The following is a 17,956-nucleotide window of genomic DNA, read 5'->3' as shown; positions in this document are numbered from 1 at the left end:
TTGGTGTTTTAGCGATTAAAATTGATGTGCCATCAATAACTCAAGGACAAGAAGTTAAAGGATTCAACTGAAGGCTTTTAATCGCTAAGAACATTGCACGTCATTCCACATCGGATTCGTCTGGCAGAATGACTCATACAGCTCTTGAGACCTTTATATGACAAAAGACAGGGGCGGAGCCAATACACACAATAGGGGAAAAGGGGGCGGTACACACAATACAATGCAGGTAAAACACAGGGGCTGATGAAGACATATATTTCATCACACTTAGCACATTTAAACTTCTCTTTATTGTCACAGAAGTCTTTCATTACAGCAAAACAACGTCATGTCAACAGAAACCATAACAATCAAAATAACAATAAACTCTTCGGCAAAGCCGCCAAACTGAACAAACTTTTTCCAACAATTGCAACAGGTGAGGGTCTCCTTGAGTTTGGCCAAAGAAACGTCTCAGGACCTCCCTCTACTGCTGGCCCCTTGATGGAGAACAACTTCTCTTTCGCGCTCGGCCCCTTCCCTCCCTGCTGCTCCTACGTAATTGAACCCCAGTGGCGGGGTGAAGGCTGGGGGACGCCTGCTGACTGGAAGTGCAGAAGCCCCTGAGGGATGGCCTGGCCGATCTCTGGCCTTGGAGGGTGCGGACGCAGGATGCTTGATCTGAGCATGGCTGGAAGCAGTGTGCCCTGCAGGTGGTGGCAGCTGCACTGCAGACGTGCCAGCGCTGGCATGTGGAATGGTCACCTGCCGAGAGAGGACACCTGCACCATTGTCGGACGACACACTGGCTCTCTGAGGGGACCGGCTCGGCTCATCCGCCACAATCGCATGCTCCACTGATTCCTGGCCTTGTATGGGACTGGAAGGGCCCGGGGTGATCCTAGCTGATGCAGATAGGGTGGCTGCAGTGAGAGTTTGCGTTGCCTCAATCTGGGTGTGGACGAGGCCGGCAAGTGACTGCGTGGCAGCAGTGAGGACCTGTGAGCCAGGTGCCAGTGCTTCGGAGAAGCCCTGGACAGTTCTTTCCATTGCTTCGGACAAGGCCAGTGCTGACCGCTCCACTGCCTCGGACAAGCCCTGGACAGACCTTTCCAGGGATTGTCCGAAGCCCTGAACAGTCCTTTCCATAGCGGCCTCGAAGCCCTGGACAGTCCTCTCCATTGTTGGTCCGAAGTCCAACACACTCTTTGCCAGTGAATCTATTGACTGAGGCATCCTCCCCACTGCAGCCATCAGCTCAGTGTGCCTGTGCTGGGCCTGGGTGCTCATTTCAGCCAGGCGACGCACCTCCTCTGCACTCTGTGCAGCAGTCATCACTACCTGCCTTGCTCTCCGGGGAGACGGTGGCCGAACTTGCCTACCTCCCTTGCGTTGCTGCATGCCGCTTGGTCCGGCAACTGCCTGATCATCAGAGCCCCCTCCCCTCCCCTCCAGGGAACTACTATCCCCAGTCTGTACATGTGTATGCTCCTCTGTGATTGGAGCGGATGGTCCGGCTTCCTCCTGATCCTCAACTCCGGAGGCACTGGCACTGGCAGCTTCAGGGCGTGGATCCCCAGTTGGTGATGCATCATCTGAAAGCAGGGAGGTGGAAGAGTGGCTTTAGCAAAAGGACAGGTTGGCGGAAAGGCATGGCAGATTGCGGCACACTGAGGAAGCATGCTGGCGGGGGGACCAAGTGGAAGGAGACAGTTGCAAAAGGTGAGAGCCTTACCCTCGCTGTCGAGAATGGGGTCGGCAGCTGCAGTGGTTACAGGACCAGACAGACGTCCTCCAAGAATCTGGTGCACTCTCTCCTCGAGATCCGTGAGAGTGACCACTTGTGGAGGTCCGCCACCGGTTCGACGCTGCTCCCCCCGCATCGTCGCCAGCTTGGACTGCAGGGGAAAGAAGGGGAAGTTCTGTAACATGATGCCTTGAGAGATCATCTCATGCCCCCCATGGTGCAAGAGCCCTTACATGATGCCTTGAGAGATCATCTCATGCCCCCCATGGTGCAAGAGCCCTTACATGATGCCTTGAGAGATCATCTCATGCCCCCCATGGTGCAAGAGCCCTTACATGATGTCTTGAGAGATCATCTCATGCCCCCCATGGTGCAAGAGCCCTTACATGATGCCTTGAGAGATCATCTCATGCCCCCCATGGTGCAAGAGCCCTTACATGTGGCCTTGAGAGATCATCTCATGCCCCCCATGGTGCAAGGGCCCTTACATGTGGCCTTGAGAGAAATGTCCATGTGTGTGGCCAGAAAGGGCCATGGGTGCTTGCTGACAGATGGCCATTGGGGCATCATGGCAACAGGGTCCTCGAAGTTAGGTGCAGATGGAGGGAATCAGAAGTTTGCATAACCAACACTCACCCTAACGACCCGAGTGAGGTCGTTGAATTTCTTCCTGCACTGAACAGGGGTCCTGGTCGCCAAGCTGTTGGAGTTGACCCTCTGAGAAACCTCCCTCCAAGATCGCCGGTAAGCCTTTTGATTCGGCCTCTTGCCATTGTCAGGATACAGAACATCTCGACGGCGCTCAACTGCAGACACCAAGTGGTCCAGGGCCTCAGTGCTGAAGCGCTCTGCTCTCTGTCTCACCTTCTCCATCCTCACCAAGTTTGTTGTGCCAGAGAAGGGCGAGCGCCGATTCTGAGGCCTACAGGGCGTTGAGTGTAGCAGCTCAGGCTGACTGCCCCACCCCTTTAAGAGCCGGCCGGCGCCTGGAAATCTCGTGGTTTCCGGTAATTGAGATCACCTGCGCTGCGCCCGTCCGCGACGATATTGGGTAGCGCCTGAACTTTTGCGCCTTAGGAGCCCCGTGCAACATCTGAGTTAGCGCCTCAATCCCCTTTGGGGGCGATGCAACCCAATATCTCACCAGGCAGCGATAACTTTCGTCTGGCTATAAACTTTGTGCAGCGCCAGTTCTAACGCCTCAAGCGGGGTTATACCCAATTTCTAGGCCTATGTGTGAGTCAGCTTCAAACAGTGCACATGCTGAGAGGGAGAACCAGCAATTTGCAAGCAGGATGGGGAGGTGGTCACGTGCAAGAAAGTGGCTCCACTGTGAACTAAGAAAGCTTGGGAGGGGTGAAGTGAATGTTGGTGCTTCGACAGGGTGAACTGCTTTGCAGTTGCTATCAGGTAAAAGCAGTATGCTGTTAGTGCCGATTACAAGGGCAGCGGCAACAGGTGAATACATGACTGGAATGAGAAGGAGAGTTGGTGCAGTGTCCCCTTGTGATTGGAGGAGAAACTTGTGGTGTGGGGGCAGTGAGGGATGTGCTGGAGGGGTCAAAGTCCAGTGGACAGGTTTAATGCAGAGAAATAGAGATAGGAAGACCACATGCTCACCCTTACCATCTGGGTAAGGTCGTTGAAGTGCTTCCGTCACTGAACCCACATCCTGCAGCTGATGGTGTGGGCATTGACATTGTCTTCCACCTCCCTCCAGGCCTGCTGCAACACTTTTTTGGGAACCTTCCTGCAATCTGAGAGAAATTGGACCTGCCTGCATGCTCACCTGCTCCACTAGCACATCCACCACTGTATCAGAGGAGCTCGGCACTCTTGCCTGGGACATGCTGGAGCCAGCACTGAGTTAAACTGAGTAGAATGACGCCTTGCTTTAAGAGGTACAATTACTGGGCCGACTGGAAATCCCATCTTCCAAATGGGCTGGTTGTCCGTCATCACTGGAAAGATGTGGGCAGCACCGCCCCCCCCAATGAAATTCAAATGAGACCCAACCATCAAATTGGCGCAGGCCTCAGACAGATGACATTGGGCAGCTAGATCGCCTGCAGTTCAAATCAGCCCTTGTTTGTCCGAATATGGCAAGAGGCAATTCCCAAGCCAGCCCTTGTGAGGTGACAAATGCCTGAGGGGCTGTAGCCACTGCTGCATTCGTTTGTCCTGTCCCCTTACTGAGCCACTCTGGGTAACAATCTGAAAAGCCACAGACAGCTTGCTAGGCCACAGATCCAACTCATTACCTGTTGGGCTTACCCACCAGGAATTCATCTGCCCAGCAATATATAGGCTGGCACAACTGTCATTGCCCTCCTGCCCGGAAGAAACTTGGAGTTGAGCTGCAGACTAACAATTTAGTCCTAGTGCTCTGCTAAGGGCAATGCCCCAACCATACAAGACTCACCACCCTATCTGAAAGACCCTGATGCCCCCTGACCCTGCTAAACCCCAGGGATCATTGCCAAATTCTCCTAACCCCACCAAGCAACATGTGGTTCTAATATGTGCAGTTTATCAATTACCATGATGTAATAATAATCCCTTTGTAAGTATCGTGTGACAAACTTTATAGCGACTTTGCAAACTACTTTGTATGAACGTAGAGCACAGAAACTTTGAGGGCTTTTAAGATGAGTGTTAGAATACTAAAATATTCCAAATGTGGCCATTTTGTCCCATTGACTTTTTTCTATTGAACAGATGATCAGTCAATTCTAAATGGAAAAGTCATACTGTGTCAAAATTATATAATTTTATCAAACTAATCGTCTCCAGTTAGTTTATTGTAATGAGCTCTCCTTATTTGAAATTAATCCCGCCCATCCATAACTTGTTTGTAACTTTGTTTCTTTTACTATTTTTATAATAACAAATTTCCATTATGATGAAAATTATATGAAGCTGTCATTTCACTTTGCACCATGTTACCTCATTCCAATTCATTTTATTTACAGGAAACGTGAACAATCATTTTGGTTTTGACCCTATCCGTGGATCTAATACTCCTAAACTGATAATCAAAGCTCCATTTGACTTTGAGGGAAAAGCCGACCTTCAGCAGCAGTATCATCTCATAGTCAACATCATTGATGACAATATTAAGAATGTTAGGCCAAGGACAGGAACTGTAGTGATTGACATTACTGTGGTTCAGACAAGAACAACCGCTCCAACAACAACATCCTTTTACGTGAGTGCTTTATTTAATAATACAGCATATTATCAGTTAATCTTCAAACTGGTATTACAAGCCATTACAACAATAGCACAGACCATGGAGGGAGTGCAACAAATGTTCACCAGACATGTTCCTGGGATGGGGGGATTGTCCTATGAGGAGAGATTGAGTAGACTAGGCCTATATTCTCCAGAGTTTAGAAAAACGAGAGCTGATCTAATTGAAACATACAGAATTCTTACAGGGCTTTACAGGGTAGATGCAGGGAGGATGTTTCCCCTGACTGGGGAGTGTAGAACCAAGGGTCACAGTCTCAGAATAAGGGGTTGGCCATTTAGGAGAGATGAGGAGAAATTCCTTCACTCAGAAGGTGGGAAATCTTTGGAATTCTCTATCCCAGAGGGCTGTGGATGATCAGTTGTTGAGTATAGTCAAGGCAGAGATCATAGACAGGGTGGTTAATCTTGTATGGTTGGGTCATTGCCCTTTGCAGTGCACTAGGACTAAATTGTTAGTCTGCAGTTCAACTCCAACTTTCTTCCGGGCAGGAGGGCAATGACAGTTACGCCAGCCTATATATCGCTGGGCAGATTCATTCCCTGGTGGGTAAAACATGGCAGAAAGAGATTAATTGGGAACAGTCAAACTTTCATATTGTAGGTGTATTCCTAACAAATAACGGAGCTTGACTCGGAAGAACAACAAACAGGATTTTAATGTTGAATTAGATGAAGTACAGCAAACAACGTAGATAGATGCAGGAGAGCTGTGGAACAGGTCTTTCCCCAGTGGGGACACCACGAGGACTGACTAGGCAGTCCGGAGGTTTGTGCGATGATGTCATCGCGTTTGCGTCATGACGTCATCGCGTTGCTCGCGTTTCCCGCACTTGGGGCATCACGTTACTTGCGACGTGACATCATCGCGTTTGCCCGCGCTTGGGGCGGTCACGTGACTCGCGCGATGATGTTATCACGTCTACCCGGCATTGGAGCTGGCCATTGCGGCCGAAGTCGCGGGAGCGGGAGGCCGAGCTGGGCCGGCGATTGGCGCGGGAGCGGGAGACCGAGCTGGGCCGGGGATTACCGCGGGAGCGGGGGACCGAGCTGGCCCGGCTCGCGTTCTTAAAGGGGCAACGGCCCGAACATGCAAACAGTATATACACAACGTTGAAGAGAATTATGTACAACAGGTAAGAGACATTCGGTAGTGCCACTACATACGCCCCCCCAGAATTCGCTTCAACGGACAAAGTCAAACGGTGAAGTGGTCCGACTAGCTTGTCCGAAGGAATCCTGTAGTGCTGAGGCAGAGGCAGAGGCTGTTGGGCGGATGGCGGTCAGGCGGGCGGTCGCACATGGTCTGCCGTAACGACGATGGTGTCCGGTGGTCTCGGCGGTCGTGCTGTCTCGACTTGGCGGGCGAGGTCTAAAGATGCTGGTCGTGAGCGGATCCTTACGCGCGTCGTGGCGAATAAAACGTATCCGTCATGCGAAGGACCGTGGAGACGTGCGACCTCTGCAGCCCGTGGTTCGAAGCGGACGCCGGGGCGAAACAGCTGGCCGCGTCATCGTGACTGGCAGGTTTGGCAGACGCGAAACATGGCACTGTCGGTGTTGTTAGGAAGTCCCCTGTCAAACGAAATCTGCAGGAACGCTGTAAGTGGCAATCCAGGAGGAAATGAACGTGGGTCTAGTTGGTCGGGTAACTCACCGAGCAGGCGAGCGAACTCATCGGCAGTCGGGAACGCATGGAACGGTGCGTGCCGTAATGTTACTACGGTAACAAAGAAGCGAGTTAACAGTTGCTGCGTTGATCAGTGATCAGGGATGGACAGCAATCGTCCCGCATGGCCGGTCACGGCCGCAGGATGCCCATAGACCCGTACCTCATTGTTCGGAGTGTCAGTTGTTGTATCGAACGTGGGGAAAACTGCCGGGAGGGCGGCAACGCCTCGCCTTCACGCCGAACTGCACGCGATAGTTCAGTAGATGTCTGCTTTTGTTGAGGGGAAAACTGTAGAGAAGGTGGCAATGCTTCGAGTTGTTGTTGATTTAGGGGGAAAACTGCCGGGAGGGCGGCAACGCTTCTAGTTATTGTTGATTTAGGGGGAAAACTGCCTGGAGGGTGGCAACGCTTCGCTTTCGTGCCGAAAAGCGTGGTAGAAAACACAACCAGCAGGCTGACGGGCTGGTGCGTCGTCATGGGGGAATGAGTCTTCGTGTTTCACGAGAGATGGGTCCTCGTGGTTCGCGAGGGATAGGTCCTCGTGGTTCGCGAGGGATGGGTCCTCGTGGTTCGTGAGGGATGGGTCCTCGTGGTTCGCGAGGAGTGCATCCTCATGGTTCGTGAGGGATGGGTCCTCGTGGGTCACGAGGAGTGCGTCCTCGTGGTTCGTGAGGAGCGAGTCCTCGTGGCATCTCCACGGGGGCGCGCTCCGATCTTGTGGGCCCGAAAACCTGCGGAACCCGCGCTTGGAGGGATGTATACTTGCTGTTGCGTTGGGAGATGTCGTGGAGGCGGACGATCCGTAAGGCGGTAGAGCTGACTAATACGGAGACCTCGTTGGTCTGTGCCGCATTGATGTTCTTGGCGAACGGGGCTTCTACCTGAAGAAAGCACAAGGGCGGTTGCTGCTCCCTGAATTGCGGTAGCGACAGCGAAACGGCTGATGCTTCCATGGCGTGCTTCTTTTGTGAAAATCGTTCACAAAAATCGGGGTCCGGCTGCATTACGTCTGTGAAAAACAGGATCACCTCCAGGCTGCGCTTCCTTTGTGAATACGTTCGCAAAGACGGGGTTGCCAATGTAGGAATTGGTGTCCGTCGGTTGTTGTTTGTCGGTTGTTGTTCGTTGGGCTCTTCTTCTGTGAAACCGCTCACAGAGACGGGGTTCAGGCTGTGCGCGTCGCCCGTGAAAAACGTTCACGGAGACGGGGTCACCAATGTAGGTTTTGATGAATTCCCGTCCTCACATCGTTGGGTCACCAATATAGGAATAGGTGTATTCCTAACAAATAACGGAGCTTGACTTGGAAGAACAAGAAACAGGATTTTAATGTTGAATTAGATGAAGTACAGCAAACAACGTAGATAGATGCAGGAGAGCTGTGGAACAGGTCTTTCCCCAGTGGGGACGCCACGAGGACTGACTAGCCAGTCCGGAGGTTTGCGCGATGACATCATCGCGTTGCTCGCATTTCCCGCGCTTGGGGCGGTCACGTGACTCGCGCGATGACGTTATCACGTCTACCCAGCACCCGGCATTGGAGCTGGCCGTTGCGGCCGAAGTCGCGGGAGCGGGAGGCAGAGCTGGGCCGGCGATTGACGCAGGAGCGGGAGGCAGAGCTGGGCCGGCGATTGCCACGGGAGCGGGAGACCGAGCTGGCCCGGCTCGTGTTCTTAAAGGGGCAATGGCCTGAGCATGCAAACAGTATATACACAATGTTGAAGAGAATTATGTACAACAGGTAAGAGACATTCGGTAGTGCCACTACAATATAACTTTTGCTGCACTTGTTTAACTGTTAGTTCAAATGTGAATTAAAATGTTTTGCATATAACTTCCTTAACAGCACTGCCCATTGTAGTATGGAGTCATACAGACGAGGAATGTCCCAGGTTCGATTCTCAGGGTCTACATAAGAATATAAGAAATAGGAACAGGAGTAGGCCATTTGGCCCTTTGAGCCTGCTCCGCCATTCAATAAGATCATGGCTGATCTTCTACTTCAACTCCACTTTCCTGCACTATCCCCATATCCCTTGATTCCCTTAATATCCAAAAATCTATCAATCACTGCCTTGAATATTCAATGATTGAGCCTCCACAGCCCTCTGGGGTAGAGAATTCCAAAAGATTCACCACCCTCTGAGTTAGAAATTTCTCCACATCTCAGTCCTAAATGGCCAACCCGTTATTCTGAGACTGTGATCCCTGGTTCTAGACTCCCCAGCCAGGGGAAACATCCTCCCTGCATCTACCCTGTCAAGCCCTGTAAGAATTTTGTATGTTTCAATGAGATCACCTCTCAGTCTTCTAAACTCTAGATAATATAGGCCTAGTCTACTCAATCTCTCTTCATAGGACAATCCCCCCATCCCAGGAATCAGTCTGGTGAACCTTTCTTGCACCCCCTCTATGGTCTGTGCTGAGTTAGCTAGCCTCAGTTGAGAGCAGTGGTTGGGGTACCACTACTGACAGCACACCTCTCAGCAAGGAAGCTGAAAGATCGGGCAGAGATCCCATTCCCGCACCTCGATCCTCTGCTTGATAGTGATGTCAGTGAAGTGGAGTGGGTGGAAGTCCTGCCTGGTGCAAGGATTTATCCTTAACCCCGGAAGAGTTTCCAGGATCAGGGTCATTTGAGTAATTTCAGTGGGCTCTCCAGCCACTGCCAAGGAGTCCATTTGGAGGCAGGGGTCAGGTGGGGTGGTGGGGTAGAGCTTGCCAACAACAGGCCTCAGAGCCCCACCTGCAACATAGAAAAAGGTTTTCAATAATTAAAAAAAAAAGGCATCTATACAGTTGCGCGTTCAAGGCCCCATCCACCCCGGATCGCCTCCAAGCCCCCCCAGACCTGACCTGCCTGTGGCTCCGCATGGGAGCCAGACGATTTCCCATCCTCCTCGACCGGTGAGCTGCAGCAGGGCACCCACTTGGCTCGGGCCTCAAGCTGGCACAGACCAGCGTGGAGCAGTCACTCCTCCAACCCTGCGCTTGTTATGGATGCAAACCGAATTTCTCCCCCTAGTCGTTTTAACCTAAGTAGTGAGCTACACTACAGCTTTGGTCCTTCGCCTAGTTCTCAATAAAAAAGGCAGAGCCTCGCAATTAAATTACACATTCATGAATTCATCTTATCTCATAACAAACTCATGGCAATGAAATTCCTGTCTTGTTTGAACAGAAGAGAAAAGGACTGACCATCATTAACAATGCCGTGAATACTTACAATCGAGCTGACTGGTATGTCCCCTTTATTTTCACACTGCTGGCAATTCTATTGGCTCTCCTCTTTGTCCTGGCACTTTACCTAATCTTGAAGTACACTAACTGCGCAGAAAGATGCCAGAAGGCATGTACCAAAAAGCCAAAACCACCACCACCACCAAAAAAGTAAGTCCTTATAACTAAATATGATGAAGATGTTTTAGGTTTGAGATATCGTAAATTGAGAGTATTGTGTTACAGGTAGACTACCCTTTATCCGGACTTCCAAAAACCGAAAGCCTCTAAAAACCGAAGGTTTTTTCGGTCAGCGTAAGTCGTGCGCACGACATGACCAGAGTGGCGCACGACTTACAGGCCTAGCCGGATAAGGGGTAGTGTAGCATTTTTCCGCACTTCTGAAAACCGAAATCGCTCAGCGTAAGTGTACCAGCCTTTATCCGCACATCCGAAACCAGAAAACCTCTGAAAGCCGAAAGTGGAGCAAAGCATGACTTCTGAAAACCGAAATGCGCACGACCACGACCCCCGCCGACCCCCACCCCCGACCCCCTGGCCGAACCCGACCCCCCCGACCCCCACTGACCCCCGATCCCCGACCCCCCCGCCGTACCCCACCCCCGCCGATCCCCACCCCATTTCGGATAAGAGATAGTGTACCAGCCTTTATCCGCACATCCGAAACCAGAAAACCTCTGAAAGCCGAAAGTGGCGCAAAGCATGACCCGACGCTGCCGATGCTTGACCCACGCAGGTGTTATGCTGCTCTGTGTGATATTTGCTGCTCTCTTAGATATTTGCTGCTCTCTTAGATATTTGCTGCTCTCTTAGATATTTGCTGCTCTCTTAGATATTTGCAGCTCTCTTAGATATTTGCTGCTCTCTTAGATATTTGCTGGCTTTTAACAATTTGTGAAAATGCTAAAAAGAGCTGCAGATACCCCAATGGGTAACAGTGAGAAGCAGAGAAGGAAGCATCGCTCATTATCGATATCGCAGAAAGTGGAGTTATTGCAGAAGCTTGATCGTGGTGTGTCTGTGCGACATCTTACTGAAGAATATGGTGTGGGAAGTACCACCGTATATGACTTAAAGAAACAGAAAGACAAGTTGTTGAAATTTTACACTGACAGTGATGACCATAAACTAATGAAAATTAGGAAAACATTGCATAGGGCAAAAAATGAAGATCTTGACCGTGTGCTGATTGAGTGGATTCGACAACGCAGAGGTGAACGTGTGCCACTGACTGGTTTGATGGTCATGAAGCAAGCTAGAATATACCATGAAGAACTGAACATTGAAGTTGAGTGTGAATATTCAGAAGGTTGGCTGCATAAATTTAAGAAGCGTCATGGTATAAAATATCTGAAAATCTGTGGTGCAAAAGCTTCTGCTGATCATGAAGCAGCTGAAAATTACATAGATGAGTTTGCAAAAATAATATCGGATGAAAACCTCGGTCCTGAACAAATTTACAATGCTGATGAAACAGCTCTGTTCTGGCGCTACGTTCCTAGAAAAACATTAGCAATGGCTGATGAGAGTGCACCAGCAGGTTTTAAGGATGCTAAGGACAGGTTGACTGTTCTTGGGTGTGCCAATGCTGCAGGCACACACAAGTTAAAGTTGGTAGTGATTGGAAAAAGCCAACATCCGAGATGTTTGAAAGGTGTATGCAATTTACCTGTGTATTATTATGCAAGCAGGAAAGCATGGGTAACCAGAGGAATATTTTCTCACTGGTTCAATAGCCACTTCGTACCAGCGACACGAGCTCATTGCAGGCAAGTTGGACTGGAAGAAAACTGCAAAATTTTATTGTTCCTGGACAACTGCTCCGCACATCCCCCTCCTGAACTTCTTGTGAAAAGTTATGTTTTCGGCATTAACTTTCCCCCTAATGTGACATCTTTAATACAGCCTTGTGACCAAGGAATTTTACGCTCCATGAAGAGCAAGTATAAAGACGTTTTTTTGAACTCTATGCTTGATGCAATCAACAGAGGCGAAGGAATCCAAAGCTTCCTGAAAGAATTCAATGTTAAGGATGCCATTTATGCAGTTGCTAATGCTTGGAACGATGTTGACAAACCAACATTAACAAATGCTTGGCACAGACTTTGGCCTTCAACGATGTCTCATGAAGATGGACCTGCAGATGACGAGTTTGAAGGATTTCCTGTCAGTCAGGAGAAGATGATGATATCAAACCTCCTCACTTACGCCAAAGGTTTATCATCCGAAAGTGTAAATACGTTAGAGGAAGCTGACATCGAAGAAGTGCTGAACATTGACAATGATGCACCTGTTGTGAATTCATTGAGTGATGGGGAAATTGCTGAAATGGTGTTAAATAAAGACAAGCATGAGGACAGTAGTGATGATGATGATGACATTGTGAACACAGGTGAAAAAATCCCCATAGACGATATGGTGACAATGTGTGATCAGTTAATTGCTGGCCTTGAAAAACGTGCATTTATCAGTGAGCAAGAGATTATGCAAGTTTACTCAATTAAAGAGAGACTGCTTAGACAGAAACCAATGTTAATGAGACAGATGACACTGGAAGAAGTCTTTAAAAAGGCCGTCTGTCGTAGTCATGCTTCATCACTTGAGAATCCTGTTCCTGGCCCATCTTCAGATGTCCAACTCCAACCTGATGACAATGATGACAACACTGATGTACCATCTTCTCCAAGATCCTCAAGCCAGATGTAATGTACCTTTATTGCATGTTTATGTACAGGTATTTAGCTTAGTTTGTACCTGTACATGTTTGAAGTTTTACTGAATGTTTTCCTTACAAATAAACTGTACTACAGTATTTATCCCTGTAACTACAGTATTTATAGTCGTTATTTATCCCACCCTTTCGGATAAGGGATAGTGTATCCTTTATCCGCACTCCCGAAAACCGAATTACCTCTGAAAACCGAAGTGTTTTCGCGCACCTTCCGAAATCCGAAATTTTCCTAAAACCGAAACACGGCTGGTCCCGAGGTTTTCGGATAAAGGATAGTCTACCTGTACTACTAATTTTAGAAATGTGTTTCATTTAGAATTAGCTTTGTAGAAATATTAAATCTATTCTGTTTTTCGTCCCCATCAATAATCAATTTTTTACTTACATTTTCTATAGTTAACTTGCTGGAAATCTATAAAAACAAAAGAATTTTTTTTTAATGTTTTGTGATATTTCCTTTTTAATTAACTTTTTGTTGTCTTGCTACTTTTGTAGAGTGAAGATTTACCTACCAGGTGGGTATCTTTGTCTGTTTGATTAAAATAAAACCCCAAAGTCACAATACAAACAACCCTACTTTATAATGCAGTATTATTTTTGACAAACTTGTTTTCTTTTTAAAAACAGAACCCAAGAGAGAAAAAATAGAAGTTGTAACGGTAAGTGTTAATTTTACCAGCTGAGCAGAATTTTGCCCCTTTTGTATAAAAGTGCTGATTTTACAAAATTGTGTAGCTGGCAGGAAGCCTGGCCTGTGAGGAACCCATATCCAGGAATCACAGGTATGCTCCCCACGATTTTCCCGCCATTGCACAAAATGATGGAAAATTGTGGGGAGCATGCCTGTGATTGCCTGATATGGGCAAGGGTCCGCGCTGGGAGTGTGATTTCATAAACTCGGCCCTAACGGGCAGTAACTGCTGCAGTAAAATGTCCTGCAAGACACCAGATCCAGTTCACATAAAGAAGATTATGCAATGGAAAGCTGGAAACGGAGGCACAGAGAGTTATTCCTCTATGTCCTAAGTGACAGCTGTGGCTCAGTCAGTGTCAGAAGGTTGTGGGTTCAAGTCCCACTCCAGAGACTTGAGCACATAAATCTAGGCTGACACTCCAGTGCAGTGCTGAGGGAGTGCTGCACTGCCAAAGGTGCCGTCTTTCGGATGAGACATTAAATGGAGGCCCCGTCTGCTCTCTCAGGTGGACGTAAAAGATCCCATGACACTATTTCGAAGAGCAGGGGAGTTATCCCCGGTGTCCTGGCCAATATTTATCCCTTAATCAACATAACAAAAACAGATTAACTGGTCATTATCACATTGCTGTTTGTGGGTGATTGCTGTGCGCAAATTGGCTGCCGCGTTTCCCACATTACAACAGTGACTACACTTCAAAAGTACTTCATTGGCTGTAAAGTGCTTTGAGACTTCCAGTGGTCATGAAAGGCGCTGTATAAATGCAAGCCTTCCTCCATCCATCCATCCCTTCCAGGAAACTGGATTTAAATTCAGCCAGTCTCTTCTCATTACTTGTGAAATTACTCCTCAAAACTACCAATCAGCACTCAATCAGCAATCAATCAGCAATCTCGCTCAGAAAGGCCACGAGGGTGGCTAGTGGAGGAAGTGATGTCGCACTGGTGCAGTAGATACCATTCTGAGGTTGGCATTAAGGCACATTGTTAGGGCAAATTAGGGTGATCTTTACTTTGCATCTAGCAATGCTGACTTAGGAGTACTTCAGACTGACACAGGTGCCCAAAGTGAAAGTGTTTCACTCACAAACACAGACATCTCTCATCTTGATTAGAACCAAAATAAAATGACAAAAAACGCTTGCTTGCAATGGGTGATTTCCTAAAATTGTATATAACTGATCACATCTGCTGTTAAAGTGTTAAAGCAAACATGGAACGTCTGCATTTCATAAATTTGTGCTACAGCAGGTTTAATGTTTGGTGAAGGGTGATCTTTCCCAGCAACCAAAACATTCCCAGCAACCATCATGGTGGGGTTGAAGTGGAGTTTGTTCCAGTTAGACTGCATGCTTGACACTGATGCGGCAGTTAAATCTTTCACATTGCACAAATACCAAATAATTTCTCTGCAATTAGCAATGGGTGTTGACAGGACGTCTACCTGGCAGAGTTGGCCTCACGGCGCTAAAATGTGGAAACGACTTTTTAAACTACTGCCTTTACGTTCTTAATGTAGAAAAGAGATTGTTATCTTGTCAACTCTGTTCTAACATTAGAAATTTCTCCAGCAGCTGGAAGCTGATGATCACAACTCTCTGCATATGTTTAAACAGCCCATGTGAACTCTGATTTATTTTAAGGTTATTGCAAAGATTGAAAGTGACTGCATAATAAAAGCTTATACAAGCAAGTAAATGTTACCAACATTTTAATCTGACTAAATCCAATCAATTTGACTTATATGTAATTGTCCATTCCTCACAGGAAGTAACTAAATACGATACGGTATTCAATGGAGAAGCAGTCGATCCAGGTAATGTATGGTGATATTTTTTCCAATGGAGAGAGACAAGTCACATGATGTTAAAAGCTCTGCAGAGCTGTGGTCTGGTAGCCACAGCCTCACAGTTAATTTCACAACTCCCAAGTTTGAATCTTAACTTTCCAGTGTCTCCCAGAGTGAATTTCTATGGTGGAACATCTGGGGAAAGGGAGGCAGACTGACTTGGGCTATGGTTCCTTCCCACGTTAATCAAGGGTACTTTGTGGCTGGTCAGAGAAGCCGTGGTTTTTACCATGTTCATGGATATATCTGCGGATTGTCTTTCACTCTGGACTGATGAGGAGAGAATAGATATGGGACGGGGAAGGACAATAATTGGAGAGAAGAGACTTTTTACAGTGAGGATAAGTAATAGTTACATTTTAACAAGTCCCCTAAAGTGACACCCTATAAGCTTGATTCTTAATCTATTCTGGATGTGGGACCTCCAGGGAATATTGACATATTCCCAAGTATGCCTGAAAATGTTGACGTACTCCCAATGACTCCGATCTCAGCTTCTAGAAGACATTGTCAGCTATCCAAAAGTAAAGGGAATCATAATTGCAGAAAACATGTTTCATTAACATGCAACCGCTGAAATAACATGCTAATATATCATTAAGATCTAACCACCACACACATTTAGACCTTAACCACCACTCCCATTTTCTCTCGGACTTCCTCTTTAAAAGTTGAGATTGGCTTTAAGAAGTGTCAGAGCTACTGAATTTCCCATCCTCCCAAATTGTGAACTGCCTATGAGTAGCTAGATTTGTGCTGGCAGCTGGCTTGCAAATTTTAATGAGACCCGACCATCAATATAGTCCAAGCCACCAATGTCATCGGGTGGGTACTGTGATTGGTCCACCCACTGCCCGCTTGATATACACGCCAAATACTTTAAAAGTAACTCATCAGGTGTGAAGTGCTTTGGAATGTCCTGAGGATGTGAAAGCTGCTACATTCATGCAAATTATTTCTTTTATTTTAGTTTAACTTGGTACCAAAATATGCAACAGCTATATCTGACATTAGAAGCATTTTTCAATGTCATCCCAAAATTTCAACTTGAAGTATTATGAGCCTGGAAGTGCAGATGTGAAAGATGCCAGAAGTTGTGAAATTCCATGTTCCGATGTTCCATGGCTGATGCTGGACCTTGTTCGGGGCATAGTGCTTGTGTCATGCACACTGTGGACATAGGCTTAATATGAAGTGTCAAATTTAGGTAGCCTTACCTTTGTAATCTTCCTAAGATGTGACAATTTCTTACACATCTGCTTCCATCATTTATGATATTTTACTCAGCCACTTCCTGCCCGCTGGCTGCACGTTTAGCTTCAAATATGGTTACCATCCTCTACCAGCAAAATATTCAAACTATTATCAGCAAAGGGGCCGTTTTGCTCACGTTCCGTTGCCAACCTTTTACAGCTGCCCTTCAATGCAGCTAAAGCAAGCAGCTCTGTTAAAATGGTGCAGAAGCCCTTTAAGAACTGCCACTCTCATGATTCCCTGCCCCCTTCCATTCATTGCACTTACGGGAAACATGTAGGGATCAGATTCAAATTACTGTTAGAAACTGATGCCATCGAATCCAGCTAGGACAATTGTAAGAGCGCAGCGATCCTGCCTCCATTTCTGCTGCGATTACTGAATTGGCCCTCGTGTCTCTTCAGGGAGTGCCTCAAATTTTGACTTTTTGTTCATGCCTAATGCACAGTTCATGGAACTACTGAGTATTAATTCAGATTTTTTTCTACACCTACTTTAATACCTGAGTAATGATTTCCCCATTGAAAATCAGTTACAGGGAGGTGCTACGAATTCAACAGTGCAACAGGAGCAAGGAAGTGGAAGGAAGAAAATGAGCCGAATGAGAAAAACACAAACACTGCACCAGAAAAACCCAAGCATAAGAAACCCCAGCCTCCAAAATAAAGAGGAATTATTTCAAAGAATAAGAACGGAAGATTTTAAAAAGATGTGTATCCTCCTAGTTAATCAATATTTGCTCACAGGTACAATCTGCAAAATTCTAATGAACAATTTACAAATTGAATTAATAAGAACATATAGCATTCTGTTTAGTGATATATTTTTAATTAAAAACAGAAATGGATCTTGAAATGTGATTAACATCACTGATTTATCATGATTTGCAACAAATGGATGCATGTATTATTTAAGGCTTTAATCTTCAGCCCACGAAAATATTTTATTATAATACTCTAAGTCTATTAACATCTCCCTCAATTGTAAAAGACTTCTTTGCAATTAATCACAAAATTAAGATTTAAATGTTTTTATGGAGCAATGAAAATAATGAAAGTTTAATGACTAAATAATTAAAACAATTTTCTTGTCATTACCTTGATTTAACTAAATTATTTACCCATTTGTAAAGCCTGTGCTTTTGTTGGATCAAGTCTTAACCAAAGGAGCTGTTTGCTTTTTTGCAAATGATCACAGTAGAGATTTGGTTTTAATGTGCTGCTTGTATTGGTACATTTGGAGTTAAGTATTTCAAATCCCCCAAAAACAATTCTATTAGAGTGCTTTATTCCCAGGTGAGGTTCTGTTCTGGAGATATTCATGAATTGCCGGGAGGAAGGAAGAAACAAAAACATTACATGGAGCTGATTCTGCAACCTAGCACTCTCAGTGGGGAGCCACAGTCACGGGGATCACATCATGGGGTCACGGGTAGAAACCGCAATGTGTCTTGCATGTTTTCAGGGTCCAAAACGAGAGCCACGAAGTTGAATTCAGAAGTACGACATTACGCATCGTAAAAGCGCTAGAAGTGT

At 46.8% G+C, this 17,956-nt stretch overlaps 1 protein-coding gene across 1 annotated transcript in view; it reads left to right on the top strand.

Moving 5' to 3' along the window:
• LOC147111047 (cadherin-related family member 3-like) overlaps positions 1-17,514 on the top strand; it is a 147,823-nt gene extending 130,309 nt beyond the window's left edge. Inside the window, exons 14-19 of the mRNA XM_086001503.1 lie at positions 4,702-4,937; positions 9,835-10,043; positions 13,120-13,139; positions 13,252-13,283; positions 15,086-15,134; positions 16,954-17,514. Of these exons, the coding sequence (XP_085857629.1) occupies positions 4,702-4,937; positions 9,835-10,043; positions 13,120-13,139; positions 13,252-13,283; positions 15,086-15,134; positions 16,954-17,087 (680 nt within the window). The 3' untranslated portion in view covers positions 17,088-17,514. The remainder of the gene's footprint in view (positions 1-4,701; positions 4,938-9,834; positions 10,044-13,119; positions 13,140-13,251; positions 13,284-15,085; positions 15,135-16,953) is intronic.
• The last annotated feature ends 442 nt before the right edge of the window (positions 17,515-17,956 follow it).

This window comes from Somniosus microcephalus, chromosome 11 (genome assembly GCF_052327205.1).
Source record: "Somniosus microcephalus isolate GS21.2 chromosome 11, FLI_Smic_1.0, whole genome shotgun sequence".
NCBI lineage: Eukaryota > Metazoa > Chordata > Chondrichthyes > Squaliformes > Somniosidae > Somniosus > Somniosus microcephalus.
Note: the sequence above shows the minus strand (reverse complement) of the source record. Positions and strands in the feature narration are given on the sequence as shown.